The 21,053-nt window shown below is 34.9% G+C and overlaps 1 protein-coding gene across 8 annotated transcripts in view; it reads left to right on the plus strand.

Annotated features, from left to right (window-relative positions):
* MEF2C (myocyte enhancer factor 2C) overlaps positions 1 to 21,053 on the plus strand; it is a 139,472-nt gene that overhangs the window by 56,307 nt on the left and 62,112 nt on the right. For all 8 annotated transcript variants that reach the window (XM_082075320.1, XM_082075319.1, XM_082075325.1 and 5 more), the window contains 2 exons: positions 3,698 to 3,892; positions 15,781 to 15,984. In XM_082075320.1, the coding sequence (XP_081931446.1) occupies positions 3,839 to 3,892; positions 15,781 to 15,984 (258 nt within the window). In that variant the 5' untranslated portion in view covers positions 3,698 to 3,838. The remainder of the gene's footprint in view (positions 1 to 3,697; positions 3,893 to 15,780; positions 15,985 to 21,053) is intronic.

Genomic DNA, 21,053 nt, shown 5'->3' on the forward strand with positions numbered 1-21,053 from the left:
ACCACTGCCTCTGCCAAATCATATAGTGAACAGAAGCCCGCCAAAAATGAAGTTCCTCTTTTTGTAAGCAGTCTGATTTTTTGGTTTTTGGGTTTTTTTATGTTTGGGTTTGCAGAAAAAAAAAAAAAAAAAAAAAAAACAAAAAAAAAAAAACTGCTGAAGGGTGTACACCATAGCATGTAACTATGTGTTTCTTTGAGTGCAATTTGTTTGTATGTAACCATGTCATTAAGTTAGAAGGTTTCTTTTATGTGGAGAGTTACTTCAACAAAGCTTCTGGAATTATTTTAAGTTCCTTTTTATATTTTCTTGCATAATGAAAGCCTGCATTTACTGTATTTGAATTTCGTAGTACCTTCAACTTTTCTAGCTACTGTACTTTATTACTGTTAGGGAAATACAATTTATCTGTTAATACCTTATGCTGTAATCCTTAATCCTGCAAGAACTTTCAAAAGTGTTTGAGAACACTGTTGATGTCCTAAAGCAGCCACAGGGTTCTTGGTATCTAGAGTTCTTTATGTTCTGCTTGACTGGGAAGTCATCAGCTTTTGAAGGTTATAGCCCTTGAATCAAATGTCTTGATTTATTCCTCTGAGTCTAATTAATTTGGAATCAATCCAGCAATCTGCTTTGTATGTGTATATGTGCAAATGTGTATACTAATGAAATTAATAGAACTCTGGACAAACACATAGTAAGAACAGCACATGGATAAGTATATGTTGATAATTAAAAAGGTGTAAACGAGTAAGATGGTTATAGAAAACACCACAGCATTCCCAGTTTGTTTCTAGGAGCAGTAAAAACAGCAGAAGAAATTATGTTTTAAAAAGGAAATAAACTTGTTGGAAAAACTGAAAAGCTTTTATTTGGAATTTGACAAATAAGCAAAATGCAAATGGGAGAGGGATGTTTTCATCAATGGAAGAAAAGTTAACCCAGTGCCTATTGAAGCAAAACTGCTTTTCTTTGTGAAATTTATGTTGGATACGTGTGACCTAACTCATTCTGTCTTCTCCTTCAGGTTTTCTCAGATTCTATTATAATATTTAATGACCAAAACATCCTTGGTCCCCTTCAACTTTATTTTCCTGCACACCCATTTTTCCTCTTAAAATAAACCTAGTGTACTTAGTGGAATGCTACAGGCAATGAAGAAAAAAATTCTGCTCATCAGGTGTTGCATGAATTACTTTAAGATACTTTTGTGTGGATCACAGGAATTCTAAGAGTTATGACCTTAAACTGCCAATAAAAACTTTTGCTGTTTGAAGACTGCTCTTAAATGTGGAACTGATAAGTGTGTGGGAGGGACGCAACATATTGTTCCACCACCAAGATATTTGTCCTTCCTGGATGATTTTTCTCAGTATTCAGTGATTTAATTTTTTTTTTTTCTGAACTCACTCAGCATCATCTTGATGTGCAGAGCAGCTCTAACCCTCACTAACCTGTCACCACGGCTCTAATCTGTCCACCCCGACCTTCCACCTTGTAGAGAACAAGAGCTTAGGCGGGCATAGGGCTGTAAGCCGATAGTGCCCCTGGCTCCGGCTGAATGAAAGGGAAGGAAATTGTTCCATAAGCATTTGCTGTGGATTAGCGTGTTGACTTTACTGCTAGAGAGAAAGCCTGTTAGAATCCTTTGGGTCCTGCATGTGCATGGGAAACACCATTTCTCACTTGGTCTTTGTGTCGGAGGTAAGGCTATAGGAAAAAAACAGGAAAGAAACCCAGTCCGAGGAAATTTAAAACAGTTTCTAAAAATAGGCTGGGTTTGTTTGTCAACACTGAATATCAGATAAGACTGTCTCCTAGCTTTGTTTGGAAAAAAGAAAAGTTTTATAACTACATTTAAACAAGTTATTTGAAAGCTTTGGACTTTTTTTTTTTTTCTGTAAATATGATCAAGTGTCTTTGTGTCTTTTTAAGCAGTGAGAAGTTAAACTGTTTTCAAACAAGTAAAAAGCAGCAAAAACATTTTACAGCCTTTACAGTTTAGTATAGTGGTGATATGAATTGTTCCATGTTCTGAATTATGGTAATGACTTAGGCACATATAAATAGATAAATAAATAAATATAAATATGATAAATATATAATACATAATATATAATGAATATAAAATATAAATTTGCCTAACAAATAATATTAAAAGGCAATAATGTACAGAAAAGTAATAAGTATTATACTTGTAAATTTGTTTAGCCGGGCAGATTCATTATATTATAGTAACTAGTTAGAAAGTTAGAAAATTCAGAATGACTGTTAACTTTTTTTTTCTTAGAGCAACAAAATACTTGAGGAGCTTAAAGTTTAATGTATGCAAAAGAAATCGAGAGAGAACTGAAGATCAGAATAAGTGAGGTCTAGCTTTTCTACCCCAGTAGCTTTGAATCAGAGCCAAATAATGGATTAAATGGCCAGGACATCGGCTTAGTGTTACGTAACATATTGTGAGAATTGATCAAGTTGGCTGTGAGATGACTAGATTAAAACAAATAAGGAAACACCAGCCTCTTGTTTTAAAATTACTAATTTTTTTATTTCTAAGGCAATATTTTTAATATACTATGGATCTAACAAAATTTTAAAAAATCATTTTAATATTTTTCAGGTTTTTTTTCTCTTCTGTATTTAAAAGACATCTGTGCTGTTCTGTTCAAAATATGTAAATATAAAAATGACGTAAATGAAATTTATAAAGGGAAAAAAATAGCATCTTTTACTTCAGTGCTAGACTGAACATCATTTCTGTATTTTCTTCTACATGTATCAAGTCTGTTATTGCCAAAAATACTTTGCATATGATATAAATTAATTTAGTGATTTATGACATTTTGTGAAATATGGAATGTGTGCTGTGATACATGTTTTTATATATTATATCTGACTGTCTTAAGTTGTATGATAGTACTAGTATTGTAAATTTCAGATCTAGTATCAGTGCATTACTAAAACTGTTAAAATCTTTTTTAAAAATATTCTCAAATTATCATCTGCCCTTATTATTCTATGCTATATAGCTTGTCATTAGGTGCAAGAATTTTTACAAGGAAGGATATATATGTTCGTCAGAATATTTTAGAAATTACATTAAAATGAAATGAGGGAAAATGCACTACTGTTTTCTTCAAGTATCTTGAGTAATACTTGCACTAAACTGTATTCTTAAAGACTAAGGTTAAAAATTTTGGATTTACAGTAGCTGACATGTCTCATATATCAAGTAACACTCTAATAAAGGTCCATCCTATTTGCATAATGAGGGACATTATCACCTCTGCTGTCAAAACACAAGATTGTTTTCCCTTCAGAAATGAATTAGCTGGCCTACTTAGCATACATAGGTATAGAAAGGTTCATTAACTCTCTGATTTAGGTAATTTTTCATATTAGAGCAGTAAGTGATATTTAAAACTAGAGACACCTAATTCTGTTAAAGTTTTGGCAATGTGCATTTTATTCCTTTTCCTCATTTGCTGATAAATTGGCAGGTTTGTTCATAAAAATAAGCCTTTGAACTAAATGATTGTTTCTGTATATATTACTTATTTTATAGATGCAGTATGTTTTTATGATAATTTAGTTGTACACTAAATTATAATGAGGATGCTTGGTCATCTCCATATAATAACTTTCATCTAGTTATCCATTTTGTAATAACTTTTGATTTCCTTTCTGTGTTTGGCAGGAACGGATGCAGGGGACTGTGAACTGAGTAGTGGAAGTGCTGAAGAAGGAGGTTTGTTTTGAGGAAACAGGAAAGAGGAAGAAAAGAGAAGGGAAACATACATAATTTTAAGGAAGAAGGAGAGAAAAAAAAACGGGGACTATGGGGAGAAAAAAGATTCAGATTACAAGGATTATGGATGAACGTAACAGACAGGTGAGTAGCAAAAATACTGTATTTGAATATCATATTATATCTCTGAGGTGACTTATTCTCATAAGTGATCAAAAAGTTGCTATCTTTGTGTACATATACGTCTACCCACATATACGTGTACACATGCACAATGTATAGAAGACCATCAAAGAAAAAGTACTTTTGGAAACAACCAGAAACCCCATACACAGCTTTTTCAAGTTTAGTAACACGCATAATTTAGGAACTTATTGCTTGAGAGTCTGACTCTACAAAGATTGATGTGTATACTCTACTTTGGGCCCCCTCTGTACTCGTTTTTACTTCAGTGTGTAACATATATGGTTAAGTGCATCTGCAAGTCGCTACAGGATACAGGTTTTTACTACTATATCTTGTGTACTATCATAATATGAGTTTATTTGCAGGAGGATGTGCAAATTAAATTGAACTAAATATTAAATATTAGATACAAACTAGTTATGTTTCTACGTGTTTGTAGTGGTTATATTTTTACCTCCTTCATATAAAAATGACACTACCATTAAAAAAAAAAAAAAAATCATCTTTTCATGTCTGAATTTTACAAATAATATGGGTAGCCTAAAACATTCTAAAGCCCACATACAATAATATTGGCATGTTGTTGATACAAAACAAAATCTCCACTACTGATGTTATGGCTAAATAGGTCCAGCAGGACTTGTTAATTTATTATTACCACTGCTTTAGATAAAATGGCTGAGAAGCTGTCACACATTATCAACGCTATTTCTGCTAGTTAAAATACGGTCATAACAGAATCTCCTTTCCCATTGAACAATCAGCATGTTAAAATAAAACCACTTAAAAGTTGCTGCTGTTTACAATTGATGTAAATGAATGAATGTTTTATCGCAACTGGAGATTCACAAGCGTGAGAAACTCTCCATAATATTATTTAACACTATGATTAGTGTTCTTCATGCATGTAGCTGCAATTTAGGAGTGATCTTCAGTAGCTGTTATTTAAGAACTTGATATGGAGTTACTATTAATATATTAGTTCTATTCATTTGATCTATAAAATTTTTCACGTATTCAGGTTGTTTTTGAAGAAGTTATGTTGTTAGTCTTCAAAGATTTTTGTAAGGCCATAAAAACTCAGCCTAGGCTTAACAACAAATTATATTATTTAAATATGTTTTCCAAGAATTTTTAAATTTTGTATTTTTAGTAGTCACTTGTATCCTTCATGGCAGGAAGTCATGTATAAAAGCAAAATTATGTCTATTATGGATACATTTTGTGTTTTCCCTAAGGATTGCCTATTGTTGTGGACCAAGCCAAAAAGCAATAATTCTATCAATATAAAGACATCACTATATTTATTTTAGTTGGTTTATAGCTCAGAAATTAAATTGAAGTTGAAATATTGAACTGAATTTATCACTGAACATTATGACATTAGTTCTTTGTAACTTTTCCATATTACTATTATTTCTTTTTGAAGTGAACCTGAATTATTTTGTAAGTGATACTACAAAATCTTGCTATTAGTAACATCAGTTCATACAATTGCTTCAGTGTCAACTTGTTTACTCAAATACAGGATTTATGGAGAACTTAATCCCCAGTTTTGTCAAAGAGATATCTTTCAAGAGGCTAAATTGACTTTAAAAAATGAACTCAGCTAGCCTTTCAAGTCAATCACAGCAGAGTTTCAAGACTTCTAGCACCAGCTTTCAGAGCTAATAATTATGAATAAAACTATAACATCAGATACTAACAACTGTAGTGTAAGTGCAGAAAGTGTTCATCATGGTAGCATTTGATAATAACCATAAAGTTGATTAGTCACTGTGAGGTCGAAGGTATAGATTGATGTTACTGCACATAGTATAGTTGGCTTGATTCCACTTTTATATTTTACTAATATATTGAAACATAGTTTAGAAAGTGCTTCTACTGGTTTTGTCCTCTTCACGTTTAGTGTCCTGATTTAAAACTCAGGAAAGCCGATGAAAAGATTTCCATTGATTCATTTGGAATGTGGGATCAGGCATTTTACTTGTAGCGATACACATGTGATTAAATACAACTGGATCTTCATTAACAGCTGATTTAAGTATTTATATGAGATGCTGTCTTTCACAAGCCTTACTGTTTCTTGAAATATAATGTATTCCATGAGCTATTGCTGCTTCAGCGAAGCTGTATCAGTTTGTTTCCTAACTTATTTCCAGTAATCTAAAATGGTAACTGGTTTATATTCCCGTAATTTTTTTTTTTAATTTGACAGCATAAACAATTTCGATGCACAAAAAAAAAAAAAAAAAGATTAAAAGATTGTACTGCGGAAAAAAAAAAGGAAAAAAAGTTTAACAGTTTTTGATTAATAAAATTAAGATATCAGCTGAAGCACTGTTCCACAAAGGTTATTTTTAGCTCCATTTACCATTATATGGATGGAGAGTGTTTTCTTTTCTTTCTTACTACCTCACTGAAAGATGTCTGCAAGACCAGCAGCAAATCTGTTGACTTCTTTTCTTATATTGAAGCTCAGTATGGTTTCACAGTACAAGGCATGTTAGATGGGAATATGATATACATGGATCATGCATCTTCAGCTATTTTCAAGCACATAAATTCTCTGCAGGACAGCACATGCAGGGAAAAATAGGTGGAACACGTGTTGAATGAGAGTAAATAGCAATACTTTAATATTTCGGCCCTCTGCCCGTGCAAGGGTGAATCTGTTTGGATAACAGAGTTTTTGCAAAATGGTTTAAGTTGCTACAAGGCCTGTGGAAGGTGATTTCTGCCCTTGTTTTTCCACTTGTTTGCCCCGTGTTCTGGCTAGCTATTGACATTGACCACTGTTTTCTTCCATACTACTGTCTGCCATGGTATGAGACTCCTCGATGTTCAAAAGTGCCTGTATGAGTGGGTTGGGAAGGACAAAAATTGTGCTGACCTCCCTTAAAGAGGATTTCTTCTGAGCAAGTCCAGTTGGTTGGGTTCATGTACTCTAGTGACTGCACTGGTAATAAATGTAAGTTGAAACTGTCCAGAGTCAGATGTCGGGCTGCATATGTCACGGAAATGTGCAATATGGGGATACTATCTGCACTTTTCCAAAAACCATTTGAAACTGTTATTTTGGAATAACTTAAAGGAAAACTTCTGCAACCTAGGCATTAGAGGCCCAGTCCTTTTACCCTGGACTGCATAAGAGCTCTGTCATTGATGTCAGCAAGTGCAGAATTCAGGTTTTTAACTCGAAGGAGCCATTAATTTAATGTTGTTTCATGTGGGCTGCCAGTTGGCTCTATTTTCCTGAGCCTTATAGTGGTCATGTAGTGACAGAAGTGGCAAGGATGTCTGAATCTACTGCAAGTGATCACAAATTCCCTTCGGTTGTGAAAGCTTCAGGAAAACCCATCTCAAAAAATTCCCTTTCACTCTGCTTTTAGCCACAGGGAGAAGGAGCATGAACTGCCAGGGCTAGAGTAAATGTGTATTTATTTGTGTAGTTTAGTTACCATTATGATATTAAATGGAAATGAAAGCTCTTGAGACAATCCTGTTGTAAGCAGCCAATGTGAGCAGAGACTTTCTTTTTATTATTTTGACACTGGATAATATAGTCTTCATAAATGTGGAATGAGTCTCTGGTAGTGTTGCTAAGGCTCATGAGATCATGGTTACCTTGTCAACAGCCCATTCGGATAGACAGTACACATGATATTGTGCTACCAATAGAACCGATAGCAAAGAACATTAGCACTGACATTTAAAGTTGGAAGATCCTGACTGCTACAAGTTCTTTGTGCAGAAATTGCAATCGGACACATCAGAGAAAGGTGCTGTGACAAATTCTAGTTATTAAAAAAAAAAAAAAAAAAAGGAGGAACGACATTTGCAAAAATGGATGAACTTAATCTTCCTTTTTTTTTTTCTTAATTGAAAAAAATAATTCAACTAACTATGTTATGGTCAACACATGAAGTAAAAATCATATTCATCTGCGACAGAAAATTCCTTGTATTTTTCCTACATGTTTTTCATCAGTTTGAAAAGGGGCTTTCTGGTCTGCTGTAAACTGGGATCATCTGAAACTCTTTTTGCAACAGTCCAGGCTGGGCTGCCCAGGCCTGAAATGAACAGGTGTAATGATGTAAACGGTTTTGTATTACTGTTATACAAGGTCACTTACAAAATATCTCATTAAATCCATGGTCTGTGAGCTAAATCCAGAGGTACATTGACCCAGGAAAGAGGACATATTGACCCAATAGCATTCTGGTATCGGGTCTGGAACACCTTTTTGCTTTTAATCCACTGATGTTTCCAGTTAGTATTAAGAAATATTAATATCAAGTCTTATATGGCAATCCACCATTTTTTATCCCTCTGATCATCTTGCTCATTACCTCTGCGTTTTTTTTCCTGCTTGTGAAGCACGTTATTGTCAGATTCACAGTTAAAACTGAGTTCAGCATACTGTTTAAAACATCTCTCTCAATTTGTAATGAGCTGCTGGGAGCTTAAGTGTTATTAAATACCATATGAAGTGCACACTTCAATATTAAGGGGCTTAAATAGTATGATATCTTTTTTAAAGTGTCATGTTTGTGTAGTTCTACAGGGTGCAACAGTAACATATACTTGCTGTTTAACTTTTACATGCACAGACTTTTTATCATTCTTTGATTCCCACAAATCTGGAAAGCTATAAACCAAGACTTACTGCACTTATCAGCTTAATAGAGAACAAATTAAAGCAGATAAGTAAAGTGAGGTTATGGGGCAGTGGAAGAATATACCGGAGGGAAATGACCGTTTGCAGGAAGACCTAGATTTGTTCTACTGACTTCCATACCTAATGCTGCTAGTTTGAAAACTAATTTCAGCCTCGTGTATCTATTTTTATCTGTGTTTCAGCTCTGTTTAAAAGGAAACAGTAAGAGACTATCAGCCGAATCAGAAACTCTCCTGTAGAAAATGAAGAGCTTTGCATATTACTGCTAATATGAGCACAAGTTAGATGGAAAATTTATTTTTTCCACCATTTTCCTGATATTCTAAGTCTTCTTTGATGCAGTGTTTCATTTTATCCAAGATCTGAGATTTTGTGATTTTTTTTTTCCCCTCCAGGGAAATGTTTTCATATGAAAACATAACTGCTTAACTATGCAGCTAAGCATCATTCTGCTCAATGAACCGTTGTCTTAAACATCACATGCTTTTTATCTTTTACATATTTGAATTCCTTCTATTGCTTGCATTAAATTGCACACAGTAAGATGTATACTTGGAATATAGCATTACAGTTAGGTCCTGTTTTTTTTTTTTTTTTTTCAGAGGTAAAGTTTCTGTAAGCAAAGAATACACTCCAAGTTTACATGACTCCTAAACTGTAGTGAACTGTACGCTTTCTACATTATGCTGGACCACCTGAGAAGTAAAGTTTCAAGCAAGTTGCTGAACTGAACCTTGAATTTCCAGAATGTATTGTATTTAAGGTTAAGTGTGCTGGTATGTTCCGAGCATAATTTAGAATGAAGTAGCACAAGGGAAATATTTAGGTCAAATTACTTTTAATTTGAAGTGCAAGCAAGAAGCCTAAGAAAGTGCAGTAGTGAATGAGGCATCTGCCAAGACAGCCAGCGCAGACACAGGCACAGCCTTGCTGTCTTGCAAGGAATGGTTCGGAAAGCCCTGGGGGAGAAAGATCTGGAGGTGGGAAGCAGAACTGAAGCCATTGTGGAGAGGAAGAAGTTACACTCTTCCTGTTATGACAGGAAATGCAGACAAATGTGCTTCCTGACCATTTGCTCAGCAGGGAGTGAAATATTCTTTGACCTTTACCTTGTGAACATTTTAGCAGTGCAGAACTAGTAAACATGTTTTCTTACCCTAAACATCTATTTGTACCTGCCAGAACTGGTGACAGCACACCGAAAAAAAATAAGTCGGCTTTCTTATATGTTATATTAGCTACTGTGTTTTTGATAGAGATTATATTTTTGCCTAAAATACATGTGTATCTGTACATCCATATATAATGGACTTAATCTGGTCTTTCTGATTAAACAAAAGTAAATGAACCATCAGAGATTAGCTATTATTATTATTCTTGCATCCCTATCAGTTTTTAGATTGTAATTTGTAAGTTAAAGTGGGAAGCATATTGATACTACCTAACCCACTAATTTCTGAGTTGCCATGTCATGCTGCTAATTAACACATCTTCAAATTATCCCTCCTTTCTTTACTCACAAAGAAAAAGTTCATAAGAGGTCCACCATGACGTGTTGGATTTGGGCAGACGGAATAATACCACTATTTTAAGTATTTGATCTGTTATTTATATACTAATATACTGAAAATGGGGTGTAGCGCAGAAGTACAAAACCTTCCTTTTTATGTGGATTAATCATGAAAAATTTATTTGTTGTAGCTGTAATTTTAGGGCATCCTGCTTAGAACTCCTCTTTATCTGGGCTCTTTAGCAAGCAGTAGCTCAATACGCTTGAGGCTTTCGGGGACAATGGCTCTTTTACCAGCATCAATCCCTGCTGTCTCGTCCCTGTGAGTGATGCTGGAGGGTTACAAGAACATGGAAGCAGACTGCTGAAGGTCCTTCACTGCTCTTTAAAGGGTCTTTCATTTAATGCAGCATGCCCAGCTCTTGCATAAAGGAAGGTTTGTCCAGCACAAATCCCGGGCTGGTGCTGCTTCCCTGTCCCACTGAGGGTGACTGTAAAGATTGTTGCAGCCGGGCCTCTTCATATGACAAGCGGATCTAAACAAAAATCAAATAGGAGGAAGGGGAAGGCAGAATATCATAAGAGCTGTTGCCTCTCCAGTAGTTATTTGGGGTTTCAGCATACGGTAGGATTAGGTGCCTGGCAGTGATGTTTTAGTTGAGAGCCCCTTGGTTTACACACGTTCAACTTTATTATGTTTGAAGTTAATTCAATTCTTCATGTAATACCTCCTGTTTGTCACATACATTGTATCTACCATGCTTGCTCTGGTCTCCATGTCAGAAATTTAGATGTTTCAGATTAAATGAGGGCAAACAGAACAGTATCTCTTCTTGACCAAGCAGAGTCGATATCAGATACTTCTGTGCATTAGCGGTCCGTGATTTTCACTAGTCACTCACACATGCTCAATGGCAGGAAATGTATATGGGAAGGATTATGTGCAGATTCCCTGCTTCTCTCATTTTCCTATGTCAGCAGCTATATATCTTTATAATCAGGATGGGAAGAAGTAGGGGGAACACTGATATGTTGCCACTGGCTGGGCTGTATTGCTTGAAAGATCACAGAACTGTTAGTTTCAAAATGCAAAATTTCAGCACGTATGCTGTGACTCTTAGTGACAACTACGGAGAGCTGTTGTGCTCTCAGAGAGTGTGATTCAGAAAAAGTGCTAGAAGTACCTGAATTAAAAACAAAAATAAAATAATCCCAAATCAACTCCCACCAAAATTGCAGAAAGAAACAATGACTACATTGTGACAAAGATAAATAATGTATCCAGAAGACTGTATTATTAAACAGGAGTACTTACGGTCGCTTCTCTTCCTCCACTGATGTATTAAGAAGCACATAATTGCTGTTACAAACTTAACTAAACAAAGACTATTACCAATGGCCAGTATTACCATTTACACACATATACTTAAATTTAAATTTCAACACATGGAATAATTTATACTTGCAATCAAGCAACATTAATTTCTAGTATATTTAGTTTAAGTAAGTTTTACCTATTAACAATTAAACAAGAAACTCTGCTCTGGAACAAATCACCCTCTAAATGAAGAAAATCACAGTGTGTGCTATGCACACTCGAATTCAGGCTGTCTACAGACCCACTTAAAGATGTTGCAATGACTAGTTCATAAACCATCTCTCAGAAGACTCTCTTAGCTTTAAGTACGAAGAGCTGGTTGAGAGGTGTTTCCATGGCATTGAAGAAGAGCCAGAGTTGAAGTAGAAAATCATCCTTTTAACAATCCTCTTTTGTCAATGCCTTTCCTTTAGCACATACTGTGATTTTCAGCTTTACTCAGAATTTCATCCAAAATGCATAAAAAGCTTGCCTTGATTTGTATCAAGGAAGTTGGAAGCTGGCTACTTCACCGTTTGTTTGTTTGTTTGTTTTTGGTTTTGATTTTGTTTTTACTCATCCCAATACTTGAAAGCGGCATCTAATTTCCTCACAGCCCATAGAATCATCAGCATTTATGCTTCTTCACATACTAAAATGCTGCAGGCTTTAGTAACCTGCATTCTCAGTACTGCCATTCCTATTATGAGGGCAGTTTGGCTCTTAAATTTTTTTTAAAATAACATTTAAATAAGTAAAATAACCATAGTGCTAAGACAAATAATAATAGACTAGTGGGTTTTCAGTTAATATGAAGAATTAGGTTATTTTTTGTATGTTTCAGAGGTTCCTTTCGCAACACATATAAAACTATCCATAAATGTGCCTCATACCAGTATTTAGAAACTGTGTCACTGTTTCAAACCTTGTGTTTTATGTACACATGCTTAAAAAGGATTTAAAGGCAGTTGAATGCTGGCCTCTTATCTGTCCCACTTCCTCTCTCCACTCCACTTTCATTCTCCTCAATCCTCACACTGTCATTATAAAATATTATATCCCCAAAAGGGAAAGACTGCCTACATTTCTTATCATTCTCCTAAAAAGGAGAAAAATTGTAAGCTGAAAAACATCTACAAATTAGCAATGGTTTAGACAGCAGATATAATAATATCTTGAACAATATCATCATGAAGTAAAATATAGTGATTTGATTCTTGCTGCTGAAAAAATGTTAAATATTAAGGAGATATTGAAAAGCATGCAGTATCTTGCATGTCGTTTTTTGGATATGTTGATGAATTGTCTCACTATGTGTGTGTTTTCTTTCAGTCTCGCTAGTGTTCTTTATGTCAAATGACAAAATGACATTGTCTTTTGTTACATTATACTATTGTGACTGAGAACTTTGAATGCAGTATATGAAAATAAGACTATATGACAACTTGGATTTTTGGCTACTGTAGCTTTAGCTACTCAAAAGTTTATGTTCATGCAGATTGTGTCTCGTTCACTCTCAGCAGGGAGTCAGTTCAAGGACAGTTAGGTGTAGGTGGCTGCCTTCCACCTAGTCAAAAGAGACCAAATGTTTTAAATAATTTATCCTAAATATTACCCCTCAGTGAAATTTCTGCAATACTAGAATATTGTCTGTTACCTTAGACAATGCTTATTAGATACTTTTAGTTTAGGTGAGTATGGTTAACATCATAAGAAATGGTTAACAAGTTGAGACCCCAAAAAAGTTAAATAATAAAGATGCTATCTACTCACATGGCTCACAAAAATACTCCAGCTTCTGGAAGAGAAGTATATTCATCTTCTTTATGTTGCCACATGGAAAAAAGCATAAAAAAAAGCAATTTTTTAAAATGATGTGAAGAGTGTTTTTAATCCTTCCCAAAGTTGCTGACCTTTCACTATACATTTGAAAATGCAAGTTCGCCCCTACTATAAACCATTGCAAAAGCATGACAAATTTACATATATATAATATATATATGTAAAGATAAGCCACAAAGAATGTAATATTTAAAAATAAAAGTAATATTCTAGATCACCATAGAAACAGTAGTAGACAATTTTTTTTAATGCAGTAGCAGAGATCATAATCTGATAGATTTAGAAAATGTTAGAAAGATCAAGGAGTTACAAACAAGTTCAGAGCAATCAAGATTACATTTTAGAGAAGGAATTAAAAAAAAAAAAAAGAAAGAGAAAAAAAAAGAAAAATATCTAGCTGATTTGTTCTTCTTTTTCACTTTCCATAGCAGTATCATTCTAGTGATAAGTATTATGAAATAAGTATGTGCTATGCAGCACAGCTGTGTGGTTCTTCTAAATGTTCAGGAGCACCTCACAGTAAATACAAACAGTGGCTTTAAAGGTATTTCTGTCCTGGAGTGTACTTTGATGGGAAGAAGCTGTAACATGCTAAATTCTGAGGTTTCTGTGCAACAGAAACCATACTGTACAGAGACACTCCACCTACAGCACTGTGGTCAAAAAGTTGATTGAAAGACATTTTAGATGCAGAAAAATATGTTGAGTTAGTACATGTTATTTTCTGTACGTTTAGCTTTTCTAAAACATACTTTTTATATGTGTATATATATGTTTCAACAAATGCATTGAAATATTCTGTAATCAGAGAATCTCATTATTCAAAAATATCAAATATCAAAAGCCATTGAGACAGACAAATTTGGAAAGGACTTACTGTCGGTTATGCATACGTGAGACCAGTGCTGTGGGAAGTGTGTCTTTAAAATTCCTGAATGATTGTATTTGGTGGCAATCCACCTTTTCTTCACAGTACGTTGACAGAGGCTAAAGAGATTGAAATGACAATTAAAGGAGTAACATTCAGTATACATTTGGAGAATAAATGTTCATAGTGTTGGCTCAGAGTCTCATCGTTCTGACATGGACTGGCAAATAGGGATTAGTGATACTTAAAGGTCACGTTTTCCATGGCCTGACGTGCTGGGATTTTAAGGTAGTCTGGGGTCACATTTAGCATTAACTTGCGTTAGGAGTGTGACAAGATAAAGCAGCAGCCAGATGAACCACGTACAGACAAATCTTCTTGCCTCAGCGCTGAAGTGCAGAGGTGCTACTGCTTATGGGTATTAAGGGGTGGTCACAAAAAGTGCAGGATTAGGCAGACCTATAAAGTTGGTTGCTTGCCTGTCCTTGACATATCAAATACCTCGACTACATGTTCAGTTTGATTAATGATAGGCTTAGCAAAACTATATTGTCGTCGTAAAAATTATTCTCACTGAAAATTATTAAAGAAAAAATTATTAAAGAAAAGAAACAATCACCATCATTGTTTACACTTAACGGAAATTTCATATGTGAAGAAACAGAAGGAGGAGAAAAATTCAACCATACAATTATCTTAAACTGTTCGTAGCAGTTCCTTATTCTGAGTCAGGTGTCTTATTGGAACTTGTAAACCAGTGCAGAGAAGAGAAAAAACTGATGCACAGGTCTTTCGTTGTCAAAACAGTCCCTGTGGAAAATTGTTTTTGTACAGGGTAATGATATTTTTCACACGGCCCAGGTTTTGCGTGGTGCCAAGGCATTAGCTGGCCTACTGAGAACATATAAGCACATCCCTATTTTTTCCTATGTAATTTAACACAAAGTCCTTTGTGGTGAAAAATGCCAGTTTGTATTTCTCAGTATCTGATTTGAAATGAAATAAAGTATGCTACATCTGTATTTAGAAAAGATCTTGTTTCAAGCGTGCTATTTGTTGCTGGTCAAATATTGCTTGTTCTTAACTTGTGCTTTGTATTTCTCATTTCTCACATGAGTGTTTGAATTTTTAATGCTACATATTTCTTTAAAAATATTGTGTTTGTTTATTTGAACAATGTATCTGTTTCACACAACTTAAATTCTGTATGAGATAAATTCTTACACTAAAAATCTAACAGGAGTTGGGGGGCATGGAATCAAAGTCAGTCACTATCAAAACAATAGTTGGTTCCACACGTTCAGACATGCAAAGCTGGGGTTCAGTTTTAAAATATTGATGGGAAAAATGTAGGCAGTGTAGAGTGTATGAATTAAAAAATTACAGAGAAATATGCAGTATCAACACTTCATAGTGCTACTTAATGAAAATGTCCCATTCTTTTCACTATCTCGAGTTTTTTTGCAGAGAGAATAAGGTATATTTCCCTGTTCACACAACACACACATGCTTATATTATTTTTGAACTATATTTACACTTATGCATTTAACTGACCTTTTTTTTTTTTTTTTTTCTTTTTTTTTCCAGGTGACATTTACGAAGAGGAAATTTGGGTTAATGAAGAAGGCTTATGAGCTGAGTGTTCTGTGTGACTGCGAGATTGCTCTGATCATCTTCAACAGCACCAACAAACTGTTCCAGTATGCCAGCACTGACATGGACAAGGTGTTGCTGAAGTATACTGAGTACAACGAGCCGCACGAGAGTCGAACGAATTCGGATATTGTTGAGGTAAGATTCTGTGCTCTGTGAAGATTCCTTCTTTTTGCTTTGCTCTGAGACAGAGGTACGCAAAGTGAGTGGACCGATCATCTTTTTCAAGGGATGTAGAGCATACCCTGGAGCTGACGTTAGTGGCAGGAGAGCTGGTGACACATTCTCCAGAAAATATTGCGTGCCTCACTCCGAAAGTTATAATGTCCCCCATCCAGGGAGAACTGGAAAACACCTTGTAAAATACATGGAGAAAAACAATTTAAAATCACTTCTTTAAGGCATTTGACTGTCTTGTTGAGATTTTTGATTAATTACAGAGGAAGGAGGTTTATTAAGATACAAGTAAAGTTCACTTATAAGCTGCACAATAATAAAAGGTTCAGCTACCTTACACAGAATGCTGTTCCCATAATATAATAATAATAGTCTCAAAGCAGCACTATCACAATGCTAGAGAAACCATGTAACTATTTAAAAAATAATAGGGAAAATTGCATTTACAGTTACTGAAAATCATTAATTAATTATTAATTAAAATTCAAGATTTGCAATTTTAAGCTTCTAATGTTTGCAGAAAAGTCCGTTTACTTTGTAATCACATTAGGATTCAAGCCATGTAAAATAAATGAAGGTCTCAATGATTTTGTCGTAATAGCAAAAGACTCAGAGTGATACATAAATTATGTGAGTTATGCAACACCTGTTTTGAAAGCATATAAGTGATTAGGCATCTAAAGATATCACTTTTTTAAAGTATTGGAAGCATCAGTCTTAAAGATCAGCGAAAATTTATTCATAAATGCTACTGAATAACTTAGCCCATATACCTAGGTCACTTCAGATCTTTTTAAAGGTCCTAGTTTCAGACTTTTAAATAATCTGGTTTTTGTCTAAATTGAAACTTTGGTTCTTTTGGAATCTTCACCTTGGTTAGTCACGTATTTGAGACTAGCAGTGGAAGAAAGTAAATGTGTGAATTACATATAAATTGTTTTTGATGGAGGAAAAATACTGTATAAGAGACATCGTTAACCCTTGTTACAAGATCACAGTCACACCACCACAGATTGAGAAGACTGCAACCCTGGGATACATATCACCTTTCTGTCTATCCTTATGTCAATGTATAGGATGATACTGGTTTGTTTCCTTCATGATCTCCCAGCAGATTTTCTGCCTACTTAGGAGAGGATGAGCTTCTGACAGGAGAACAAAAATTTATGTGAGTTAAGACCAGGAGGAAAGTACATAATTTCTTCCTCCTCTCCATCATCTCTTTTCCTTTCTTACTTCGAATCTCCTTTATAGACACAAAGTCTTTCCTGTTACCTAGCTCTGGTAAGCCCATGTCCTGTCCAGCAGAATTCAAGTTCTGTCCCCAAAATAATGCCCTGTCCTCTTTCAGTGGCAAAAAGCCAGAATATTCTTAGCAGGAAAAGTTTCCTGTGATATCTTTGCTTCTTCCTGCAGGATTTCTTTTGGGAGTAGGTGTGTAAGCCAGTAATTAGGGATTTATTACTTGCTACACAGTGAATGAGTACTTTTGATCATGAGGACTACGGTCTTTCAAGAAACTAAAGTGAAAATGTAAAATTCAAAATAATGTCTGTTTTGTTGTAACTTTGAGATTTTCAGAAAGAGCACTCTTTGCACCAGCAAAGTCCCTTTCCTTCAAAAACAGTAGGTTAGTTTGGATAGGCTGATAGGCAATTTTGTGTATAGACATGTAATTTTCTCACTATACCCAAAATTTAGGGGTCAGCCTTTTTAAGCCCTCTAAAAAAGGCCAAAAAAGAAAAGCGGGTAATTGAAATTAACATTATTTAAATCAAGTAATCTAACAATAGGCAGAAAAAGCCAAATGAAGTGCGAGTTTATGTTTTTTTCGTGTGTTCTGTCGGCTCTGAATTCAGTCATTCGATCATTACACTGTTATGTTTTTCAGTGTCCTGCCTGTAGTGCAAAATACTTGAGCCACACCAATGCCAGTACTGTTTCAGGATCAAAGGAGTACTTGTGTGGGGTGTAGGTTCTGAACAGGGTTTCATATTATCATGCCTTTACTAGATAATTAACATCACAGTACGAGTACAATAGAGGAATAGAGCCCATGAAAGTATGCAATCTGAGAAATTGCCTGACTTTTAGTGTAGTTTGGATCTATTTTTAGGTACAGGATATAAATCTGCCACACATTAAAATATTTAAATTGATCAGTTAAACTGACTACATTACACATATTTTCATTGTAAGGAGTCCATTTTTTTTCGCTTACAGACAGCTAGATTTCACACTTACAAGTTTTTAATCTTTTTCTTCCAGAGCAATCAACAGCAGCTGAGAATCAGACAGTGTTATTAAATCTGATAATTTTCAACTAAATGACTGCTCAATAACTATATTTCAGTAGAAGAAAAGAGCATAGCTGTGCTCAGAGAATTCTACACAGTGTTAGAGAAAGAAAACTTTTTTAGGTAGACTTATGAAAATTTTAAATATAACTGTCAACCGTATAAAGGTCTTTAATTTAGAATCCAATTTCTGTTCACATTCAGCATAATATTAACTATTTAGTTACTTTTTGGTTGCAGTAGAACTGTGTTATCAGTCATTAGAGTGTGATATTACTTCTTTGAACAATCTGTATTCAAAGAAAATTGAGAGAGTAGCTCTTTAATATATAGTTAATTGCTTTTAAGTTAGACCACTGCTATTCAAATGGAAAAATTACATGAATTTTCATATAGGTCTGGCTGAAGCTGTTAATTTTATTAAGCAAATTACTTCAGTCTAATTACTGGGATTAATTATATTTAGCATTTCTAAAGGAATGAGTCTTCAGGCCATAATCTGTTATTTGAAGGATCAGAGGACAGCAAGTGTCATACATCTAACAAACATTACACTGTTTTTCAAGGGAAAAATTATTTGGCATTCATTTTAATACTTGTGTTACTGCAAATCAAGCAATTTGGTCCCACCTAAATTATAGGTATATGATCTGATTACATCTGTCATTATGTAGAATGTTGTGGTTAATACTAAGAGAATTGTAAAGTTCAGTTGCTGTTATTCCTTGAGCTCTTTTGGTTTAAAAATTCAGACAAATATACTTTCTTCACACATGTAGTAATTTTATTTACATGTAAAAATATAACTGACATAGTCTTTTATGGTTGCCTCATTCAAAATAGAGTTGATTAACATGCAATTTGGTATATCTGAACTCTTTAGATCACAAAAATTATCTACCAGCTGAATGTGTCTCAGTTATCACCCAGCAAATATACTTACAACATCCACAGTTAACTAAAAGTCAATGTGTACTCGTGAAGGAAAAAATATTTGCATCCAGCACTCATGTTTATCCGTTTCAAGCAACAGTGACAATTATTGTGAGCCTGACCAAAATCTGCATGGAAGTTTTACGATACGAATTAGTTCTGCAAAACAAATGTTCGTTCTGAGACTTCTGTTTAGAGTTAACTGGATTCTTAAAACTGAAGCCTTTATGTCCTCGCCCGCTAAACCACTCACACCACAGTCGTTCATTCAATTTTGCTTCAGTTAAAAAGGGCATGTTGGTTGCTGGATATAGTAACTTATTTTAAGGAATAGCAGACCCTGTGCAGGATTCTTTCAGCGCTGAGGAAAAAAAAGATTTTCACCATCTTTATACTAACTTCCAAATGCTGTATGTAAATACCAACAACAATATATTCAGCAGCTGTCATTTAAAATCCTGTGATATAATTACTAGAAGAGCTGTAATTCTTTACTTTAAAATGGGATTACATTTTTTTCTCATTACAAAATCCTGTGGCATTTGGTACACAGACTTTGGTACAGAAGTAGTGTTTTTACAACTAGAGTTCCAATCTGTCCATAGAAGTTTGTCAATACATCCAGTTCCTGTCTGCTCTATCAGAAAAAAAAAAAAAAAAAAGAAAAAAAAAACAACTTATGAGTTTGTTGTTTAATACTATCAGCACAGTTTTATAGGACTAGGCAATAATTTTCTTACGGCAATGAGGAAATGAGGAAGAGGAAATGTCAGAGTTTTACAACAAATACATGCACTATAATTCTTTTGCCTTTATTTAAAATGAGCCCAGATCCTCTCTTTCTTTCTGTAAAACCAAAGTGGACATCACACAGCTTATTTCAGTGATATTTCACTGCCATGCTACTGGGAGTAATGAGAACCCAGCACCAAATCACTGTAAACCCCACTGCTTAGGAGCTCAGAAATTACTTTAGATTGCAGAGAACATATTTCGGAGTAGGAATACAGGGAGATGTTTTGCATCTTGGCTGCAAATGTAATTACAACCCTAACTGTATTACAGAAATCTGCGGCAGTTCTTCAGCCAACCCATCAAGCTTTTGCTGATTTAAAGTGAAACTTTTTGCCTGTTTTCTCTCTTGCTGTCCCTTCTTTCTCGTCACTTCTCTCACGTCAAAGCGCCAGCTACTGCCTCAGCTTTAGCCGACCCCTAGTGAATTTTCACTAAGTCCTGGTTTTGACCCTGTTTCTTAGATACTGAGCCTAATACGCTGATCCTTGCTCTGTATGCACATAAATCATTCCTCCACAAATCACTAACCACTTCATCTTTCAGCTCCTCTTAAGCCTCCAATCCATCAATTTCTTTGACCCCACTGCTCTTATTGTCCCTTGTTCTCCCACTGGCTTCTATTCCTCTGCTTATTCAGTGGTCACTGCCTTTACAACTCAAGTTCTCCTACTATGTCAGCCCTTTCAAATTCATCCCAATAAACATACCTTCCATTTTCTGGCCAACATCCGTCCACCTCCTCAGTTCCTCTCTGCCATACCACTAATCACTGGTAGAGAAAAAAGGGGAACAACACAAACTTTCTTCAGTTTTCTCTTTGCTAACTGAGGTCCTGTGTTATCAGTGCTGATCACTCATCAAATCTTCTCTGATTTTTGTAAAGCTTGTTTCTTAAAACTGCTACTCTTCATGCATGTATACACATTTTTGTGATCTTTGCAGCTGTCTTTAATTTTAATCTCACAAGAAACTCTTCCATGACCTCAGTATCTTTTCCTCGCCTGA

Source organism: Streptopelia decaocto (genome assembly GCF_964273445.1).
Source record: "Streptopelia decaocto genome assembly, chromosome: Z".
In the NCBI taxonomy this organism is placed as follows: domain Eukaryota; kingdom Metazoa; phylum Chordata; class Aves; order Columbiformes; family Columbidae; genus Streptopelia; species Streptopelia decaocto.